Here is a 22,155-nt window from a genome sequence, read left to right as displayed (position 1 = left end):
TTATTATTATTATTAGAACAATGCTTGGCACATGGTAAGAGCTTCATAAATGCAATTATTATTATTATTATTAGAACAGTGCTTGGCACAAAGAAAGCACTTAATAAATGCCATCATTATTATTATTAGAACAGTGCTTGGCACATAGTAAGCACTTAATAAATGCCATTATTATTATTATTTTCATTATCATTATTATAACAGTGCTTGGCACATAGCAAGCATTTAATAAATGCCATCATTTTTATTATTATAAGAACAGTGGTTGGCACATAGCAAGCATTTAATAAATGCCATCATTTTTATTATTATTGGAACAGTGGTTGGTACATATTACGCGCTTACTAAATGCCATCATTTTTATTATTATTAGAACAGTGCTTGGCACATAGTAAGCGCTTAATAAATGCCATCATTATTATTGTTATTATTATTATTATTAGGACAGTGCTTGGCACATAGTAAGTGCTTAATAAATGCCGTCATTATTATTGTTATTATTATTATTAGAACAGTGCTTGGCACATAGTAAGTGCTTAATAAATGCCATCATTATCATTATCATTATTAGAACGGTGCTTGGCACATAGTAAGCGCTAACTAAATGCCATCATTATCATTATTATTATTAGAACAGTGCTTGGCACATAGTAAGCGCTTAATAAATGCCGTCGTTGTTATTATTATTAGAACAGTGCTTGGCACATAGTAAGCGCTTAATAAATGCCATCGTTTTTATTATTATTAGAACAGTGCTTGGCACATAGTAAGCGCTTACTAAATGCCGCCATTATTATTATTATTATTATTGTTAGAACAGTGCTTCATTCATTCATCCATTCAATCCTATTTATTGAGCGCTTACAGTGTGCAGAGCACTGTACTAAGCCCCTGGGAAGGCCAAGTTGGCGACATCTAGAGACGGTCCCTACCCAACAGTGGGCTCACAGTCTAGAAGTGCTTGGCACATAGTAAGCGCTTAATTCATTCATTAATTCATTCATTCATTCATTCCACCGTATTTATTGAGTGCTTACCGTGTGCAGAGCACTGTACTAAGCGCTTGGGAAGTCCAAGTCGGCAACATCTAGAGACGGTCCCTCCCCAACAGTGGGCTCACGGTCTAGAAGGGGGAGACAGACAACAAAGCAAATCAACAAAATACAATAAATAGAATAAATATGTACGGATAAAATAAATAGAGTAAAATGGATAGAATGAATATGTACTAATAAAATAAATAAATCAATAGAGTAAAATAAATAGAATAAATATGTACGGATAAAATAAATAAATGGAGTAAAATACATGGAATAAATATGTACGAATAAAATAAATAAATAAATAGAGTAAAATACATAGAATAAATATGTACGGATAAAATAAATAAATCAACAGAGTCAGATAAATAGAATAAATATGTACGGATAAAATAAATAAATCAATAGAGTAACATAAATAGAATAAATATATACGGATAAAATATATAAATCAATAGAGTCAAATAAATGTGTACGAATAAAGTAAATGAATAGAGTAAAATACATAGAATAAATATGTACGGATAAAATAAATAAATAAATAGAGTGAAATACATAGAATAAATACGTACGGATAAAATAAATAAATAAATAGAGTAAAATAAATAGAATAAATATGTATGGATAAAATAAATAAATAAATAGAGTAAAATAAATAGAATAAATATGTACGGATAAAATAAATACATAAATAGAGTAAAATAAATAGAATAAATATGTACGAATAAAATAAATAAATAGAGTAAAATAAATAGAATAAATATGTACGGATAAAATAAATAAATCAATAGAGTGAAATACATAGAATAAATATGTACGGATAAAATAAATAAATCAATAGAGTAAAATAAATAGAATAAATATGTACGGATCAAATAAATAGTCAAATAAATATGTACGAATAAAATAAATGAATAAATAGAGTAAAATACATAGAATAAATATGTACGGATAAAATAAATAAATAAATAGAGTGAAATACATAGAATAAATACGTACGGATAAAATAAATAAATAAATAGAGTAAAATAAATAGAATAAATATGTATGGATAAAATAAATAAATAAATAGAGTAAAATAAATAGAATAAATATGTACGAATAAAATAAATAAATAAATAGAGTAAAATAAATAGAATAAATATGTACGAATAAAATAAATAAATCAACAGAGTAAAATAAATAGAATAAATATGTACGAATAAAATAAATAGAGTAAAATAAATAGAATAAATATGTACGAATAAAATAAATAGAGTAAAATAAATAGAATAAATATGTACGAATAAAATAAATAAATGGAGTAAAATAAATACAATAAATATGGACGGATAAAATAAATAAATAAATAGAGTAAAATAAATAGAATAAATATGTACGGATAAAATAAATAAATACACAGAGTGAAATACATAGAATAAATATGTACGGATAAAATAAATAAATACATAGAGTGAAATAAATATGTATGAATAAAAAAAATCAATAAATAGAGTAATAAATCCATACAAGCATCTATACATATATTTATCCAGGTGGGGAGGGGGAGGAGGTACGGCGGCAGGGAGGAGGGGGAGAGGAAGGAGGGGGCTGAGTGTGGGAAGGCCTCCTGGAGGAGGTGAGCGCTCAGTAGGGCCTTGAAGGGAGGAAGAGAGCGAGCTTGGCGGATGGGCAGAGGGAGGCCATTCCGGGCCAGGGGGAGGATGTGGGCCGGGGGTCAACAGATACCAAAATTCATTCATTCAATCGTATTTATTGAGCGCTTACCGTGTGCAGAGCACTGTACTAAGCGCTTGGGAAGTCCAAGTTGGCAACATCTAGAGACGGTCCCTACCCAACAGTGGGCTCACAGTCTAGAAGGATGTGCCAAGCACTGTTCCAAGCACTGGGGGGATACAAGGTAATCAAGGTGGTCCCCCGTCTCACAATCTTCATCCCCATTTTCCAGATGAGGGAACTGAGGCCCAGAGAATCAATCAATCGTATTTATTGAGCACTTACTGTGTGCAGAGCACTGGACTAAGCGCTTGGGAAGTCCAAGTTGGCAACATATAGGGACGGCCCCTACCCAACAGTGGGCCCACAGTCTAGAAGGGGGAGAAGCGAAGTGACCTGCCCAAAAAGTCCCACAGCTGACAAGTGGCAGAGCCGGGATTTGAACCCACGACCTCTGACCCCAAAGCCCGGGCTCCTTCCACTGAGCCACGGGGTTGGGGGGTAACAGAGGGCGCACCGGGGATGATGATGATGATTATTATGGGAGCAGTTGTTATTAATCAATCAATCGTATTTATTGAGCGCTTACTGTGTGCAGAGCACTGGACTAAGCGCTTGGGAAGTCCGAGTTGGCAACATCTAGGGACGGTCCCTACCCAACAGCGGGCTCACAGTCTAAAAGGGAGAGACGGAGAACAAAACCAAACATACTAACAAAATAAAATAAATAGAATAGATATGTACAAGTAAAATAAATAAATAAATAAATAAATAAATAAATAAATAAATAAAGTACTAAATATGTACAAACATATATACATATATATTATATTATTATATTATATATTATTAGGCCTGTGTATGTGTGTGTTTGTGGCGTTACTGTTTGTGCCCGGGTGTGTGTTTGTGGCAGCTGAGGTTGGGGCCTGGCTGGGCCGAGCATTTGGGAGGCCAGCGCAGGCTACAGTAAGCGCTCAATAAATACTATTGAATGGCGAGCAGCGGGGCCGAGCGCTTAGTACAGTGCTCTGCACACAGTAAGCGCTCAATAAATACGATTGAATGAATGAGCCCGCTGTTGGGTAGGGACCGCCTCTATATGTTGCCGACTTGGACTTCCCAAGCGCTTAGTCCAGTGCTCTGCACACAGTAAGCGCTCAATAAATACGATTGAATGAAAGAATGAATGAATGATTGAATGAATGAGCCCACTGTTGGGTAGGGACCGCCTCTATATGTTGCCGACTTGGACTTTCCAAGCGCTTAGTCCAGTGCTCTGCACACAGTAAGTGCTTAATAAATAGGATTGAATGAATGAATGAGCCCGCTGTTGGGTAGGGACCATCTCTATATGTTGCCGACTTGGACTTCTCAAGCGCTTAGTCCAGTGCTCTGCACACAGTAAGCGCTCAATAAATACCATTGAATGAATGAATGAATGAGCCCGCTGTTGGGTAGGGACCGCCTTTATATGTTGCCGACTTGTACTTCCCAAGCGCTTAGTCCAGTGCTCTGCACACAGTAAGCGCTCAATAAATACAATTGAATGAATGAATGAATGAATGAGCCCGCTGTTGGGTAGTGACCATCTCTATATGTTGCCGACTTGTACTTCCCAAGCGCTTAGTCCAGTGCTCTGCACACAGTAAGCGCTCAATGAATACGATTGAATGAATGAATGAACTTCCCCTCCACACAGCACCTGTATATATGTATATATGTTTGTACATATTTCTCTATTAATTTTACTTGGGTACATACTTACTATTCTATTTATTTTATTTTGTTAATACGTTCTGTTTTGTTGTCCGTCTCCCCGTTCTAGCCTGTGAGCCCGCTGTTGGGTAGGGCCCGTCCCTAGATGTTGCCGACTTGGACTTCCCAAGCGCTTAGTCCAGTGCTCTGCACACAGTAAGCGCTCAATAAATATGATCGATTGATTGACCGTCTCTAGATGTTGCCGACTCGGACTTCCCAAGCGCTTAGTCTTTGAACAGCGCTTTGCATGTAGTAAGCGCTTAATAAATGCTATCATTAGTCCAGTGCTCTGCACGCAGTAAGCGCTCAATAAATACGATTGAATGAATGAATGAATGAATAAATACGATTGATTGATTGATTGCCCGCACAGAGAACCGTCCGGTGGTGAAGAGCCTGACCCTGCCATCGCTGTCGTCGGCGTCGATGAAGCTGGTGTCCCTGGAGGAGGCCCAGGCCCGCGGCCTCGGTCTCCCCACGGGCCTCCTCGCCTCCGCCTCGGCCCGGCCGGCCCGCAAGGAGCGCCGGGAAAACAGCCTCCCTGACATCGCCGTGGCCCCCGCTCCCGCCGCCCTCTTCCACACCGTCCTCGACTTCCCCGACAGCAAGTCAGTCCGCGTGCCCGCGTGCCCGTCGGCCTCCTCTTCCCGCCGTCGGCTCGAAAGGAGTCCGTCACCTCTCCTCTCTCATTCCTTCATCCCATTGTTGCACTTACTGAGCGCTCCTCTGGCGCCCTAACCTTCTCACTGGGCCTCCGGTTCGCCCAGCCCGGGAGGTCCTCCCTTGGAGCATCAATCAATCAATCAATCATATTTATTGAGCGCTTACTGGGTGCAGAGCGCTGGACTAAGCGCTTGGGAAGTCCAAGTCGGCGACATATAGAGGTGGTCCCTACCCAACAGTGGGCTTACAGTCTAGAAGGAGAAGCAATGTGGCTTAGTGTCGAGAGCCCAGGCTTGGGAGTCAGAGGTCATGGGTTCTAATCCCGCCGCCGCCCCCCCTTGTCAGCTATGTGACTTTGGGCGAGGCACTTCGCTTCTCTAGGCCCCAGTTGCCTCATCTGTAAAATGGGGATGAAGACTGTGAGCCCCACGTGGGACAGCTTGGTGACCTTGTATCTACCCCAGTGCTTAGAAGAAGAATAATAATTAAAATGGTGGTATTTGTTAAGTGCTTACTATGTGTGAAGCACTGTTCTAAGCGCTATGGGGGATACAAGGTGATCAGGTTGTCCCACGTGGGGCTCACAGCGCTTTGAACAGTGCTCGGCACATAGCGCTTAACAAATACCATAATAATAATGATAATAATAATAATGATGATGATGATGGCATTTGTTAAGTGCTTACTATGTGCGAAGCACTGTTCTAAGCGCTGGAGGGGATACAAGGTGACCAGGTTGTCCCACGTGGGGCTCACAGCGCTTTGAACAGTGCTCGGCACATAACGCTTAACAAATACCATAATAATAATGATGATGATGATAATAATAATAACGATGATGATGATGGCATTTGTTAAGCGCTTACTATGTGCGAAGCACTGTTCTAAGAGCCTGGGGGGGATACAAGGTGATCAGGTTGTCCCACGTGGGGCTCACAGCACTTACAGTGTTCGGCACATAGTGCTTAACAAATACCATCATAATAATAATGATGATATTTGTTAAGTGCTTACTATGTGCCAAGCACTGTTCTAAGCCCCGGGGAGGATACAAGGTGATCAGGTTGCCCCACGGGGGGCTCACAGTCTTCATCCCCATTTTCCAGATGAGGTCACTGAGGCTCCGAGAAGTGAAGCGACTTGCCCGAAGTCCCCCAGCTGACAAGCGGCAGAGCAGGGATTAGAACCCACGACCTCTCACTCCCAAGCCCGGGCTCTTCCCACTAGAGCCACGCTGCTTCTCAATTAGTAGAGAATTATTATTTTATAGTATTATTATCACAATCCCTCTCCCCTCCTTCAAGGCCCCTTTTAGACTGTGAGCCCACTGTTGGGTAGGGACTGTCTCTATATGTTGCCAACTTGGACTTCCCAAGCGCTTAGTACAGTGCTCTGCACACAGTAAGCGCTCAGTAAATATGATTGATTGATTGATTGATTATCGAAGGCCCGTCTCCTCCAAGAAGCCTTCCCTGACTGCGCCCTCCTTTCCTCTTCTCCCGCTCCCTTCCGCGTCGCCTGGACTCTCTCCCTTTCTTCATTCCCATATATACCTGTATAAATGTTTGTACATATTTATTACTCTATTTATTTATTTATTTTACCTGTGCATATCTATTCTATTTATTTTGTTTTGTTAATATGTTTGGTTTTGTTCTCTGTCTCCCCCTTCTAGACTGTGAGCCCACTGTTGGGTAGGGACTGTCTCTATATGTTGCCAACTTGGACTTCCCAAGCGCTTAGTACAGTGCTCTGCACACAGTAAGCGCTCAATAAATACGATTGATTGATTGATTATCGAAGGCCCGTCTCCTCCGAGAAGCCTTCCCTGACTGCGCCCTCCTTTCCTCTTCTCCCGCTCCCTTCCGCGTCGCCCGGACTCTCTCCCTTTCTTCATTCCCATATATACCTGTATATATGATGTTTGTACATATTTATTACTCTATTTATTTTACCTGTACATATCTATTCTATTTATTTTATTTTGTTACTATGCTTGGTTTTGTTCTCTGTCTCCCCCTTCTAGACTGCGAGCCCACTGTTGGGTAGGGACCGTCTCTATATGTTGCCAACTTGGACTTCCCAAGCGCTTAGTCCAGTGCTCTGCACACAGTAAGCGCTCAATAAATACGATTGATTGATTGATTATGGAAGGCCCATCTCCTCCGAGAAGCCTTCCCTGACTGCGCCCTCCTTTCCTCTTCTCCCGCTCCCTTCCGCGTCGCCCGGACTCTCTCCCTTTCTTCATTCCCATATATACCTGTATATATGATGTTTGTGCATATTTATTACTCTATTTATTTATTTATTTTACCTGTACATATCTATTCTATTTATTTTATTTTGTTACTATGCTTGGTTTTGTTCTCTGTCTCCCCCTTCTAGACCGTGAGCCCACTGTTGGGTAGGGACCGTCTCTATATGTTGCCAACTTGGACTTCCCAAGCGCTTAGTACAGTGCTCTGCACACAGTAAGCGCTCAATAAATACAATTGATTGATTGATTGATTATGGAAGGCCCATCTCCTCCGAGAAGCCTTCCCTGACTGCGCCCTCCTTTCCTCTTCTCCCGCTCCCTTCCGCGTCGCCCGGACTCTCTCCCTTTCTTCATTCCCATATATACCTGTATATATGTTTGTACATATTTATTACTCTATTTATTTATTTTACCTGTGCATATCTATTCTATTTATTTTATTTTGTTACTATGTTTGGTTTTGTTCTCTGTCTCCCCCTTCTAGCCTGCGAGCCCACTGTTGGGTAGGGACCGTCTCTAGATGTTGCCAACTTGGACTTCCCAAGCGCTTACTACAGTGCTCTGCACACAGTAAGCGCTCAATAAATACGGTTGATGATGATGACGATGATGATGATTCCCCCTCCCCGCTTTTACATCCACATCCCTCATTATATTTATTTCTATTCACGTCCGTCTCCCCCTCTAGACCGTCAGCTCGTGGTGGGCGGGGAACGCGTCCGTTTGTGGTTGTATTGGCCTCTCCCAAGTGTTTAGTACAGTGCCCAGCGCGTGGTGAGCGCTCAATAGATAGGACGCTCTGCCTTCGCCCCTTTGCAGGAGGAAGCTGTCCAGCAAATCGAAGAAATGGAAATCGATATTTAACCTGGGCCGGTCGGGGCCGGACGCCAAAACCAAGCTCAGCCGGAATGGAAGCATCTTCGTCAGGGGACAGAGACTGAGCGGTCAGTCCCCGCCGCCCCCCGGTCACTCCTTCATTCATTCGGTCCTATTTCTACCCTGTGAGCCCACTATCGGGTCGGGACCGTCTCCATATGTTGCCAACTTGGACTTCCCAAGCGCTCAGTACAGCGCTCTGCACCCGGTAAGCGCTCAATAAATACGATTGATCGATGGAGCGCCTGCTCTGTGCAGAGCACAGTGCTAAGCGTGGCTCAGTGGAAAGAGCCCGTTCTTTGGAGTCAGAGTTCATGGGTTTGAATTCCGGCTCTGCCACTTGTCTGCTGTGTGACCTTGGGCAGGTCACTTAACTTCTCTGAGCCTCAGTGACCTCATCTGTAAAATGGGGGTGAAGACTGTGAGCCCCACGTGGGACAACCTGATCACCTTGTACCCCCCAGAGCTTAGAACAGTGCTTTGCGATCGATCAATCAATCGTATTTATTGAGCGCTTACTATGTGCAGAGCACTGGACTAAGCGCTTGGGAAGTACAAATTGGCAACACATAGAGACAGTCCCTACCCAACAGTGGGCTCACAGTCTAAAAGACTGTGCACATAGTAAGCGCTTAACAAATGGAAACATTATTATTATTATTATTATCAAGCGCTCGGGAGAGGACGCTGCGACAGTCCCTGTCCCGCCCGGGCAGCGTGGCTCAGGGGAAAGAGCCCGGGCTTGGGGAGTCAGAGGTCGTGGGTTCGAATCCCGCTCCACCAACTCTCAGCTGGGTGACTTTGGGCGAGTCACTTCACTTCTCTGGGCCTCAGTGACCTCACCTGGAAAATGGGGATTAAAACTGGGAGCCCCCCGTGGGACAACCTGATCACCTTGTAACCTCCCCGGCGCTTAGAACAGTGCTTTGCCCATAGTAAGCGCTTAATAAATGCCATCATTATTATTATTATTCTTCTCTGGGCCTCAGTGACTTCATCTGGAAGATGGGGATGAAGACTGGGATCCCCACAGGGGACAACCTGATCACCTTGTATCCCCCCAGTGCTTAGAACAGTGCTTTGCACAAAGTAAGCGCTTAATAAATGCCATCATCATTATTATTATTGTTCTCTGGGCCTCAGTGAATTCATCTGGAAGATGGGGATGAAGACTGGGATCCCCACAGGGGACAACCTGATCACCTTGTATCCCCCCAGCACTTAGAACAGTACTTTGCATATAGTAAGCGCTTAATAAATGCCATTATCATTATTATTATTATTATTATTATTCTCTGGGCCTCAGTGACTTCATCTGGAAGATGGGGATAAAGACTGTGAGCCCCCCACGGGACAACCTGATCACCTTATATACCCCCCAGCACTTAGTACAGTGCTTTGCATATAGTAAGCGCTTAATAAATGCCATCATCATTATTATTATTATTATTATTCTCTGGGCCTCAGTTCCCTCATCTGGAAAATGGGGATGAAGACTGGGAGCCCCATGGGGGACAACCTGATCACCTTGTATCCCCCCCAGCACTTAGTACAGTGCTTTGCATATAGTAAGCGCTTAACAAATACCATTATTATTATTATTACCAGTCTAGGCGTAGAAAAGACGTCACTCCCTCCCCTTGGACAGCCGCGCTGCTTCGCTTCTCTGGGCCTCGGTTCCCTCATCTGTAAAATGGGGATAAAGGCGGGAAGTCCAACCCAACTCGCTCGTATCCGCCCCGGGTGCTTAGTTGGGTGCCTGACACTTAGTAAGCGCCTAATAATCCCAGAGTTATTCGTAACTTGGCAATCGTCTCTCTCTTTTCCAGAAAAAGCCGCCATCCGGCCTGCGAAGAGCATGGATTCCCTGTGCTCTCTGCCCGTGGAAGGTGAGGGACTGTGAGCCCGCTGTTGGGTAGGGACCGTCTCTATATGTTGCCAACTTGGACTTCCCAAGCGCTTAGTACAGTGCTCTGCACACAGTAAGCGCTCAATAAATACGATTGATTGACTGAGGGGTCAGGGGTCAAGGGTCAGGCCACGATGGGTCACGTCAGCCTAGCGACCCCGAGCACCCCCATTTACGAGCCAGGTTGCGCTGAGGCCCGGGCTATACTGGACTCCCTGAGGGTGGTCAGTCAGTCAGTCCTATCTATTGAGCGCTCGCTTCATTCATCCTATCGATTTATCATCATCAATCGTATTTATTGAGCGCTTACTATGTGCAGAGCACTGTACTAAGCGCTTGGGAAGTACAAATTGGCAACACATAGAGACAGTCCCTACCCAACAGTGGGCTCACAGTCTAGAAGGGGGAGACAGAGAACAAAACCAAACATACCAACAAAATAAAATAAATAGGATAGATATGTACAAGTAAAATAGAGTAATAAATATGTACAACCATAATAAATATGAACAACCATATTGATTTATTGAGCGCTTACTCTGTGCAGAGCACTGTATTAAGCGCTTGGGAGAGGGCGACGCAACAATCAACACATTCCCTGCCCTCAGTGAGCTTACTGGGTGCAGAGCACTGTACTAAGCGCCTGGGAGAGTCAGAGAGAACAATAAATAGTCACATTCCCTGCCACAAGGAGCTTCCCCCGTCTAAAAGGGAAGACAGACGTGAAGGGAAATAAATAAATGAGGGATGTGAGTGTTTGGGGGCTGGGACGGGGGGGGTGAAGAAAGGGAACAAATTGGGGGGACGCGGAAGGGAGCGGGAGAAGAGGAAAGGAGGGCGCAGTCAGGGAAGGCTTCTGGGAGGAGACGGGCCTTCGATAAGGCTTGGAAGGGGGACAGAATCACTGTCGGATATCAATCGTACTTACTGAGCGCTGTGGGCAGAGCGCTGTATTGAGCGCTTGGGAGAGGACAGTAGAACAGTAAACAGACAGGCTCCCTGCCCACCGCGAGCTGACGGTCTAGCTGCGTGACTTTGGGCAAGTCACTTCACTTCTCCGGGCCTCAGTGACCTCATCTGGAAAATGGGGATGAAGACCGCGAGCCCCCCCACCGTGGGACAACCCGATCACCTTGTAACCTCCCCAGCGCTTAGAGCAGTGCTCGGCACATAGTAAGCGCTTAACACCATTATTATTGTGGTATTTGTTAAGCGCTATAGGCCGAGCACCGTAGATACAATCAATCAATTCCCCTTTTAGACTGTGAGCCCACTGTTGGGTAGGGACTGTCTCTATATGTTGCCAATTTGTACTTCCCAAGCGCTTAGTACAGTGCTCCGCACATAGTAAGCGCTCAATAAATACGATTGATGATGATGATCAATCAATCAATCGTATTTATTGTACTTCCCAAGCGCTTAGTCCAGTGCTCTGCACACAGTAAGCGCTCAATAAATACGATTGATTGATTGATTGATTGAGCGCTTACTGTGTGCGGAGCACTGTACTAAGCGCTTGGGAAGTCCAAATTGGCAACATATAGAGAAGCAGCGTGGCTCAGTTGAAAAGAGCCCGGGCTTTGGAGTCAGAGATCACGGGTTCAAATCCCGGCTCTGCCACTTGTCAGCTGTGTGACTTGGGGCGAGTCGCTTCACTTCTCTGGGCCTCAGTTCCCTCATCTGTCAAATGGGGATGAAGACTGTGAGCCCCACGTGGGACCACCTCGTGACCTCGTATCCCCCCAGCGCTTAGAACAGTGCTTTGCACATAGTAAGCGCTTAATAAAAATGCCATTATATAGAGACGGTCCCTACCCAACAGCGGGCTCACCGTCTAGATACAAGGTCATCAAGCTGTCCCACGCGGGGCTGACAGCCTTCATCCCCATTTTCCGGATGAGGTCACTGAGGCTCGGAGTAAGCGCTTAACATTGTTATTATTAATGTTATTATTATAACATTAGAGAAGCAGCATGGCTCAGTGGGAAGAGCTTGGGCTTTGGAGTCAGAGGTCATGGGTTCGAATTCCGGCTCCGCCAATTGTCAGCTGTGTGACTTTGGGCAAGTCACGTAGCTTCTCTGTGCCTCAGTTACCTCATCTGTAAAATGGGGATTAAGACTGTGAGCCCCCCGTGGGACAACTTGATCACCTTGTAATCTCTCCAGCGCTTAGAACAGTGCTTTGCAATCAATCAATCAATCAATCGTATTTATTGAGCGCATACTATGTGCAGAGCACTGTACTAAGCGCTTGGGAAGTACAAATCGGCAACACATAGAGACAGTCCCTACCCAACAGTGGGCTCACAGTCTAAAAGGGGGAGACAGAGAACAGAACCAAACATACCAACAAAATAAAATAAATAGGATAGAAATGTACAAGTAAAATAAATAAATAAATAGAGTAATAAATATGTACAACCATATATCCATATATACAGGTGCTGTGGGGAAGGGAAGGAGGTAAGATGGGGGGATGGAGGGGGGGGCGAGGGGGAGAGGAAGGAAGGGGCTCAGTCTGGGAAGGCCTCCTGGAGGAGGTGAGCTCTCAGCAGGGCCTTACATAGTAAGCGCTTAATAAATGCCATTATTATTATTATTATCATTATTAGAGGGGGAGACGGGCGGGAATAGAAAGGAGGGATGGGGACGAAAGCGGTGGCGGGCCGGGAGAGGGGGATGAAGAAAGGGAGCGGGGAGAAGAGGAGGCCGCAGTCGGGGAGGCGTCGAGGTTGGGGAGAGGGCGAGCCTCTAACCCTCTTCTCTCCTCGGGGCGTCTCCCCCAGGGGACGACCCCAAGGGCGTCCTGAAGCGGACCTTGGCGACCGGAGGCTTCTTCGTCCCGGCCACGAAGCGGCCCCCGGCCGGGCCCGGGGAGCCGAGCGGCGGCGAGGAGGAGGAGGCCGGCGCGTGGGGGCCGGCGGAGGGAAGGCCCGGCCAAGGCCCCGGCCCCCCGGGCCGCCCGCCCCCCGAGCAGCTGAAGGTGTTCCGCGCCCTGCAGCCCCCGGAGCCGGAGCAAGGCCCCCCGAAGATGCTGGCTATGTTCTACACGTCGGGCGAGGGGGCGGCCCAGGCCCAGGCCCAGGCCCAGGCCCAGGCCCAGGCCCAGGCCGGTTTGGGCCGCTTCCCCGGGCCCGAGGGGTCCCCCCGGCCCCCGCGCCAGGCGCTGGACATCTCGGAGCCCTTCGCCGTGTCCGTGCCCTTGCGGGTGTCCGCCGTCATCAGCGCCAACAGCACGCCTTGCCGCTCGCCCGGCCGGGCCGCGGGTAAGGAGGAGGATGGCATTTATTAAGCGCTTACTCTGGGCCAAGCACTGTTCTAAGCGCTGGGGAGGTTACAAGGTGACCCCACACTTTTAGACTGTGAGCCCACTGTTGGGTAGGGACTGTCTCTATGTGTTGCCAATTTGTACTTCCCAAGCGCTTAGTACAGTGCTCTGCACATAGTAAGCGCTCAATAAATACGATTGATTGATTGATTGATTGATTGAAGGTGATCAGGTTGTCCCACGGGGGGCTCACAGCCTTAATCCCCGTTTTACAGATGAGGGAACTGAGGCACCGAGAAGTGAAGTGACTTGCCCAGTCACCCAGCTGACAATTGGCGGAGCCGGGATTTGAACCCATGACCTCCGACTCCAAAGCCCAGGCTCTTTCCATTGAGCCACACTGCTTCTCTAATAGTTTGTTAGGCGCTTACTATGTGCAAAGCACTGTTCTAAGCGCTGGGGGGGATACAAAGCGATCAAGTTGTCCCATGTGGGACTCACAATCTTAATCCCCGTTTTACAGATGAGGTAACTGAGGCCCAGAGAAGTGAAGTGACTTGCCCAAAGTCACACAGCTGACAATTGGTGGAGCCGGGATTTGAACCCATGACCTCCGACTCCAAAGCCTGGGCTCTGTCCATTGAGCCACACTGCTTCTCTAATAATTTGTTAGGCGCTTACTATGTGCAAAGCACTGTTCTAAGCGCTGGGGGGATACAAAGCGATCAAGTTGTCCCATGTGGGACTCACAATCTTAATCCCCGTTTTACAGATGAGGTAACTGAGGCCCAGAGAAGTGAAGTGACTTGCCCAAAGCCACCCAGCTGACAATTGGCGGAGCTGGGATTTGAACCCATGACCTCCGACTCCAAAGCCCGGGCTCTTTCCATTGAGCCACACTGCTTCTCTAATAGTTTGTTAGGCGCTTACTATGTGCAAAGCACTGTTCTAAGCGCTGGGGGGATACAAAGCGATCAAGTTGTCCCATGTGGGACTCACAATCTTAATCCCCGTTTTACAGATGAGGTCACTGAGGCCCAGAGAAGTGAAGTGACTTGCCCAAAGTCACACAGCTGACAAGTGGCGGAGCCGGGATTTGAACCCGTGACCTCTGACTCCAAAGCCCGGGTTCTTTCCATCGAGCCACACCGCTTCTCACCCCCGTCCCGTCTGTTCACGGCCTCCGTCTCCGCCGGAGGGAACCGAGGCCCGGGGAAGGCGGACCAGCGCTTAGAACAGCGCTTCGCACGTAGTAAGCGCTTAATGAAGGCCTCGTTACGATCATTAAGCGACCGGCCCGAGGTCACCCGGCTGGCAGGCGGCGGGGCCGGGATTCGAGGCCTTCCGACTCCCGGGCCCGGGTTCTAATCCCGGCTCTGCCGCTCAGCAGGTGTGACCTTGGGCGAGTCACCAGGCGGCGGGGCTCAGTGGAAATTGATTCATTCAACTGTATTGATTGAGCGCTTACTATCATCATCAATCGTATTTATTGAGCGCTTACTATGTGCAGAGCACTGTACTAAGCGCTTGGGAAGTACAAATTGGCAACATCTAGAGACAGTCCCTACCCAACAGTGGGCTCACAGTCTAAAAGGGGGAGACAGAGAACAAAACCAAACATACTAACAAAATAAAATAGAATAGATATGTAGAAATAAATTAAATAAATAGAGTAAAAAAAATACGTACAAACATATATACATATATACAGGTGCTGTGGGGAAGGGAGGGAGGTAAGATGGGGGGATGGAGAGGGGTGCGGAGCACCGGACTAAGCGCCCGGGAAGCCCAAGTTGGCAACATCGAGAGACGGTCCCTACCCAACGACGGGCTCACGGTCTAGAAGGGGGGAGACTGGACGACAAAAAAGATGAACGAAATAAAATAAATAGTAGTAGTAAATCGTGGGTTCTAATCCCGACTCCGCCACTTGTCAGCTGTGTGACTCTGTGAGAGTCGCTTACCTTCTCTCAGCGCTTTGCGTATAGTAAGCGCTTGATAAATGCCGTTATTATTATCATTATTCGGTGACCTCATCTGTAAAATGGGGGTGAAGACTGTGAGCCTCACGTGGGACAACCTGATCCCCTTGCATCCTCCCCGGCGCTTAGAACGGTGCTTTGCACACAGTAAGCGCTCAATAAATACGACTGAATGAATGACAAATGATCCCCTTATATCTTCCCCGGCGCTTAGAACGGTGCTTTGCACACAGTAAGCGCTCAATAAATACGAATGAATGAATGACAAATGATCACCTTATATCTTCCCCAGCGCTTAGGACAGTGCAAGCGCCGAACTGATACCAAAATTATTATTATTAGCAAATCCCAGTGAGGATAACGAAGGCCCAAGGAGCCTGCGGCCGTGCAGACTGAGTGTGCGTGTTGTGTGTGTGTCTGGGTGTCTGTGTCTTCTCCCTCTCAGCTTCGGTTCCCGAGGAGACGACGGGGGCCGGCGCACGGCCGGATTCGGCGGCCGAGGAGGAGGAACGCCGGGAGCCGGAGGCCGGCGGCCACCACGGTGTCGTCGTCGTCGGACCGCTCCCGGAGAGGGACCCAGACCCGGCCGGAGCGGGAGACGCGTGGCAACTGGCCCAGCCCGAGCCCTCGGTTGCCCCCGAAGAGGTGAGGAGCCGGCCTAGTCCACCCAACGGGTGGGGACGGCCATCTCCGCCCGGAGAGGGTGGGACGCGTGACCGCCGGGGCCCAGAGAGGGGAGGTGACCCGCCCAGGTCACCCGGCGTGGCCGGAGACCGTCGCCCTGACCCCCCGACGGGCGGGCGGCCGCTGTCTTCCAGGACGGAGACGGCCTCCCGTGGCCGGCCCTGCAGCTCGAGCTGAAGATCGTCGAGGCCGAGGAGCTCCCGGGCCCGGAGTCCCCGTCCCCGGCCGTCCCGGGGGAGCCGCGGGACCGTCCCCGGACCCCCGACCGGCCGGCCGAGAGCCCGGAGCCGGCCCCGCCGGGCGCGGACGGGCCCGAGGACGAGGCGCTGTCGGACGGCGGGCCCCAGGGCCTGGAGCTGGAGGAGCCGTGGGAGGAGCCGCAGTGGGTCACCAGCCCCCTGCACTCGCCCACCCTGGCGGAGGACCCCCCCGCCCCCGCCCCCGCCGCGGCCCCCGCTAGGCCGCAGCCTCTCCCTGGACGGCGCGGGGCCGGCGGGGGGCCCCGTCCCGCGGCCCCGAGAGCCCCCCGACGGCGAGGGGCCGGGCCCGGAGGCCCGCCGCGTGGCCCCGGCCTTCGCGCCCGCCCGGGCCCGGCCGGCCTCCCTCGACCTGGACGCGGCCTTCCCCGCCGCCGACTTCTTCGCCTTCGAGGCCGCGGGCTCGGGGGTCCCGGGGGAGGCCGCGGGCCCCGCCACGGCCTCCCCCGCCGCCCCCGGCCGCCGCAACTCGGCCCCGGTCAGCGTGGCGGCCGTGCGCACCTCTTTCCTGCTGCGCATGGGCCGGGCCCGGGCCGTGCCCGTCGTCCCCCCGAAGGTCCAGTACACCGAGGTGCCGCGGCCGCTGCCCCCCGGCCCCCGACCCCCCGGCGCCCCCCGGCCGACACGGGGACGAGGAAGGCGGCGAGGAGGAGGAGGAGGAGGAGGAAGGGGCCCCGAGCGGCTCGGCCCCGGCGCCCCCCGAGGCCGCCCCCCAGGCCGCCCCCGTCCTCCGTCGGAAGCGGGCGTCGGACGCGGGCAGGCCCGGGGGCGCCCCGCTCTCCTCCAAGATGGAGCGGCCCACGGGGGGCTCCACGCCCTTCTTCCGGGCCAGGCCGGGGCGACCGCGGAGCCTGATCCTGCTGGGCCCTCCTTTCCCCGTCACGGACCCCCCGCCGGCCGCCGACCCCCGGGGGGCGGACGCCCCGGGCGAGGCCCCGTGGGTCAGCCTGAGGAGCAAGATGACCATCCCCAAGAACGGCCAGCGGCTCGAGACCTCCACCAGCTGCTTCTACCAGCCCCAGCGCAAGTCGGTCATCCTGGACGGGCGGAGCGGACGGCAGACGGAGTAGGGGACGCCCCCCCCGAGACCCCCGCGGCCGCTCTCGTTCCCGCTCTTCCGCCGCGGACGAGACGGCGGCCGGAGAGACCCAGGCCCGCCCGCCCGCCCGTCTCCGGGGGGGCTTCCTCCTGGGCGAGGGCCTTCCTCCCGTCGGCCTCACCTGGCCCGCCGACGTGGCAGGGCACGCTTCGGCCGAGCAGGCCTCGCCCGCTCCCCTCGGGGGGGGGACGAGGTGCTGAAACGCTCAGCACGGCCCCCGCCCCCCTAGTAGAGAGGGGTCTCCCCCGCCTCCCTCCCAACCTTAACCGATGAAAAGTCGACGCGAACCCCCCCCAAACCCGCGCCCCCCGCGATGGCGTCGTCAAGCCTCCCTTGGATGAGCCCTGGAGGGTCTCGCCTCCTTGGAGGGGTCGGGGGCCGATCCAACGTCACCCGGGGTGATGGGGGCGGTGGGCCGCCGGCCCCCCAAATCTCCCCGCCGGCCCCCAAGGCGAAGCCCACCTCCTCGCCGCCGACTGACCGCGCTCGGAGTCAGAAGGACGCCAGGCCGGACTCCCCACGGGGCCTACTGGGGAGACGGGTCAGGGGTCAATGATGTCTCCCACCCCTCCAGCGGGGCTGGGGTCCTTCCCGCTGGGAGAGCCAAACCGGGCCCCACCGGGCACACGTCTCCCGCACCGGGGGCCGACCTACCGATTAGGGGAGAAGCGGGTGCCTGGGTCCTCGTCCTCCGGGCCCGGTAGACGGGGCGCTCGCCTCACGCTTGGCCAAATCCTTTTCTACGGCATTCGTAAGCGCTCACTTTGTGCGAAGCACTGTCCTAAGCGCCGGGGTGGATACGAAAGGATCGGCCCGGACCCGATCCCCGCCCCACGCGGGGTTCCCAGTCTCCATCCCCGTTTTACAAACGAGGGAACCGAGGCCCAGAGAAGCGACTCGCCCGAGGCGACTACACCGTAGCCGGAATTAGAACCCACGACCTTCCGACCCCCAGGCCCGGGCTCCACCCGTCACCCTCGGACGCCTCGCGCTTTCGCCTCTGACCCGGCCCCGGGATCTTTTCCGTATTAACCTGCCAAGCCGGAGCCCGTGCTATTGATCGGAAACTCCGTCTCGGCTTGTTAACGTGTTATTTTGCGTTATTTGGGGTATAATCTATGTATTTATGGAGCGACTGCAGGTGGACTGGACTTTGGACTCCCTCGGTTTCCAACCGCGCTTACGGGGGGAGGGGGTGGGCGTGAAGACCCCCCTCTCCCGGCCCCGCTGTTCTTCCACGGCTCGAGCGAAGAAGAGACCCCCCGGCCCTCCCGCCGACGGTCACCTGGGCCTTACCCCCACGCGGCCAGCCTGGCATCGGTGCCAAGCCACTCGTTCGTTGGTTCAATCGTATTTATTGAGCGCTTACTGCGTGCGGAGCACTGCGCTAAGCGCTCCGATAGAGCGGCGGACACGTTCCCTCTTCTAAGCGAGGGGAGGGTCGAAAAAGACCCCGTCTCCGCCCCCGATCTGCCGACCCCCAGTATTATTACTATGGTATTCGTTAAGCGCTTACTAGGCGACAGGCACTGTCCTAGGCGTTGGGGAGATCCGGGTCCCAAGTCGGAGGCATCGGACGCCCGTTTTACAGACGAAGAGACTGAGGCACGGAGGAGCGACTGAAGCTGGATCGAAGGCCCGGGCTTCTGACTCCCGGCTGCTCTTCGCGGTGTCCACCACCGTCCGTCAAGGAGCTTCCGTGCGGAGTAGACTGAGCGTCTACCGTGCGGAGCGCCGGCCCGAGCACGTGGGAAAATTCCCAAAACGCACCCACGCCATTCCCCCGACTCCCAAGAGCACTGTTCTAAGCGTCGGATAGAGCTGGGGGCCCCGGAGGAGCCGACCGTCGAGCCGGGGGACGCGGACGCCCACCCTTTAGAGCGGGCCCCGGATCTCCGCCGCCCGCCCGGCCGGGTCTCGGGATCCGAGCGTCGGCCGGGAGCGGGCGTCCGGGAAACGGCCCGCCCGCCGCTGCTTTGCACTAATCCAGACGCGTTCGCCCGTCTTCCCGACGTCCGGAGGGAAAGCGCGTTGTAGATTACGGATCTGCGATAATGTAGCGTCGAAACGAAGGGCCCACGTTTCTGTAGCTCCTACTAATAAACGGTGTAGCCAACGCGGCCGTCGTGGTGATGGGAAAGGGACCGGAGGGTCGCGGGTGGCCGGGGGGTGGTCTGACCGGGCCGGACGAGCCCCCGGTGTCGCCGAAGACCGATCGCCGGGCCTGGTGGGCAACCGTTCGGCTCGGGCCCAGCGGCCCCCCGAGCTGGGGCCGTTCCCTGCCGCTCCCTCCCTCACCGCGTCCTAACTCTGCCACTTAGCCGTGTGACTTTGGGCGAGTCGCTTCGCTTCTCCGGGCCTCAGTTCCCTCATCTGGAAAACGGGGATGAAGCCCGTGAGCCCCCCGTGGGACAACCTCATCACCTTGTATCCTCCCCAGCGCTCAGAACGGTGCTTTGCACGTAGTAAGCGCTTAACAAATGCCACCGTTATTATTATCGTTACCTCCTAAGCGCTAGCTCGGGTGGATGCCGGAAAAATCATACCGGGCCCACGTCCCCCGCCCCGACACACGGCCGCCGGCTGGGTATTCTATTCCCCGTTTCACAGATGGGGAAACTGAGGCCCAGAGACATCCGAGCGACCGGCCCGCGGTCCAACAGGCCAGGGGGAGAGCCGGGATTCCCCCACGGCCCACCCGGAGACCTCCGCGGATGTGAGCTGGGATTCCCCCACGGCCCATCCGGAGACTTCCGCGGACGTGAGGTCTCTGCAGCCCTCTCGGCCGGACGTTCTAGTCCCCATTTCACAGATGGGGAAACTGAGGCCCAGAGACATCCGAGCGACCGGCCCGCGGTCCAACAGGCCCGGGGGAGAGCCAGGATTCCCCCACGGCCCACCCGGAGACCTCTGCGGACGTGAGCTGGGATTCCCCAACAGCCCATCCGGAGACTTCCACGGATGTGAGGTCGCCGCCGCCTTCTCGCCCGGACGTTCTAGTCCCCATTTCACAGATGGGGAAACTGAGGCCCAGAGACATCCGAGCAACCGGCCCGCGGTCCAACAGGCCAGGGGGAGAGCCGGGATTCCCCCACGGCCCACCTGGAGACATCCGTGGACGTGAGGTCTCCGCCGCCCTCTCGCCCGGACATTCTAGTCCCCATTTCACAGATGGGGAAACTGAGGCCCAGAGACTTCCGAGCAACCGGCCCGTGGTCCAAAGGCCAGGGGGAGAGCCGGGATTCCCCCCATGGCCCACCCGGAGACCTCCACGGAGCCAATCAGACCCTCGCCGCCCCGTCACCTGTGCCCCCCGTGCTCCGGGCAATAGCTCAACACCCGTCTCCCCCTCTAGACTATCAACTCGGGGCGGGCAGGGAATGACCCCATTTATCGTTCCACCGCCCTCTCCCAAGCGCTCAGTAGAGAAGCAGCGTGGCTCAGTGCAAAGAGCCCGGGCTTTGGAGTCAGAGGTCATGGGTTCAAATCCCGGCTCCGCCAACTGTCAGCTGGGTAACTCTGGGCAAGTCACTTAACTTCTCTAGGCCTCAGTTACCTCATCTGGAAAATGGGGATTAAGACTGTGAGTCCCCCGTGGGACAATCTGATCACCTTGTAGACTCCCCAGCGCTAAGAACAGTGCTTTGCACATAGTAAGCGCTTAATAAATGCCACCATTAGAACAGTGCTTTGCACGTAGTAAGCACATAACCAATACCATCATTATTATTATGGGTTCAAACCCTGGCTCCACCAATTGTCAGCTGTGTGACTTTGGGTGAGTCACTTCACTTCTCTGGGCCTCAGTTCCCTCATCTGGAAAATGGAGATGAAGACTGTGAGCCCCCCGTGGGACAACCTGATCACCTTGTGATCTCCCTAGCGCTTAGAACGGTGCTTTGCACATAGTAAGCGCTTAATACCATCATTATTATTATTATGGGTTCAAACCCTGGCTCTGCCAATTGTCAGCTGGGTGACTTTAGGCGAGTCACTTCACTTCTCTGGGCCTCAGTTCCCTCATCTGGAAAATGGGGATGAAGACTGTGAGCCCCCCGTGGGACAACCTGATCACCTTGTAACCTCTCCAGCCCTTAGAAGAGTGCTTTGCACATATTAAGCGCTTAATACCATCATTACTATTATCATGGGTTCAAACCCTGTCTCCGCCAATTGTCAGCTGTGTGACTTTGGGCAATTCACAATTTCTCCAGGCCTCAGTTCCCTCATCTGGAAAATGGAGATGAAGACTGTGAGCCCCCCCGTGGGACAACCTGATCACCTTGTGACCTCCCCAGCGCTTCCAACAGTGCTTTGCACATAGTAAGCGCTTAATACCACCATGATTATTATTATGGGTTCAAACCCCGGCTCCGCCAATTGTCAGCTGGGTGACTTTGGGCAAGTCACTTCATTTCTCCGGGCCTCAGTTCCCTCATCTGTAAAATGGGGATGAAGACTGGGAGCCCCCCCGTGGGACAACCTGATCGCCTTGTAACCTCCCCAGCCCTCAGAACAGTGCTTGGCACATAGTAAGCGCTCAATAAATGCCATTATTATTATCAGTACACGGCGCTCCGCGCCCCACACGCCCGACCGGCCGGCTCGGAGACCCCCGCCCCCGAAACCCACGCCCGAGCGCCGTG

At 52.1% G+C, this 22,155-nt stretch overlaps 1 protein-coding gene across 1 annotated transcript in view; it reads left to right on the top strand.

The window, feature by feature from the left end:
* The window catches only part of ARHGAP31 (Rho GTPase activating protein 31), a 72,740-nt gene extending 55,111 nt beyond the window's left edge, over positions 1–17,629 (top strand). The window contains exons 7-14 of the mRNA XM_038757848.1: positions 4,888–5,122; positions 8,254–8,378; positions 10,140–10,199; positions 13,006–13,485; positions 15,915–16,114; positions 16,288–16,608; positions 16,676–17,052; positions 17,090–17,629. Of these exons, the coding sequence (XP_038613776.1) occupies positions 4,888–5,122; positions 8,254–8,378; positions 10,140–10,199; positions 13,006–13,485; positions 15,915–16,114; positions 16,288–16,608; positions 16,676–17,052; positions 17,090–17,480 (2,189 nt within the window). The 3' untranslated portion in view covers positions 17,481–17,629. The remainder of the gene's footprint in view (positions 1–4,887; positions 5,123–8,253; positions 8,379–10,139; positions 10,200–13,005; positions 13,486–15,914; positions 16,115–16,287; positions 16,609–16,675; positions 17,053–17,089) is intronic.
* Positions 17,630–22,155: the final 4,526 nt, after the last annotated feature.

This window comes from Tachyglossus aculeatus, chromosome 16 (genome assembly GCF_015852505.1).
Source record: "Tachyglossus aculeatus isolate mTacAcu1 chromosome 16, mTacAcu1.pri, whole genome shotgun sequence".
In the NCBI taxonomy this organism is placed as follows: domain Eukaryota; kingdom Metazoa; phylum Chordata; class Mammalia; order Monotremata; family Tachyglossidae; genus Tachyglossus; species Tachyglossus aculeatus.
The sequence above is the reverse complement of the archived record's forward strand: the minus strand, read 5'-3'. Positions and strand labels throughout refer to the sequence as shown.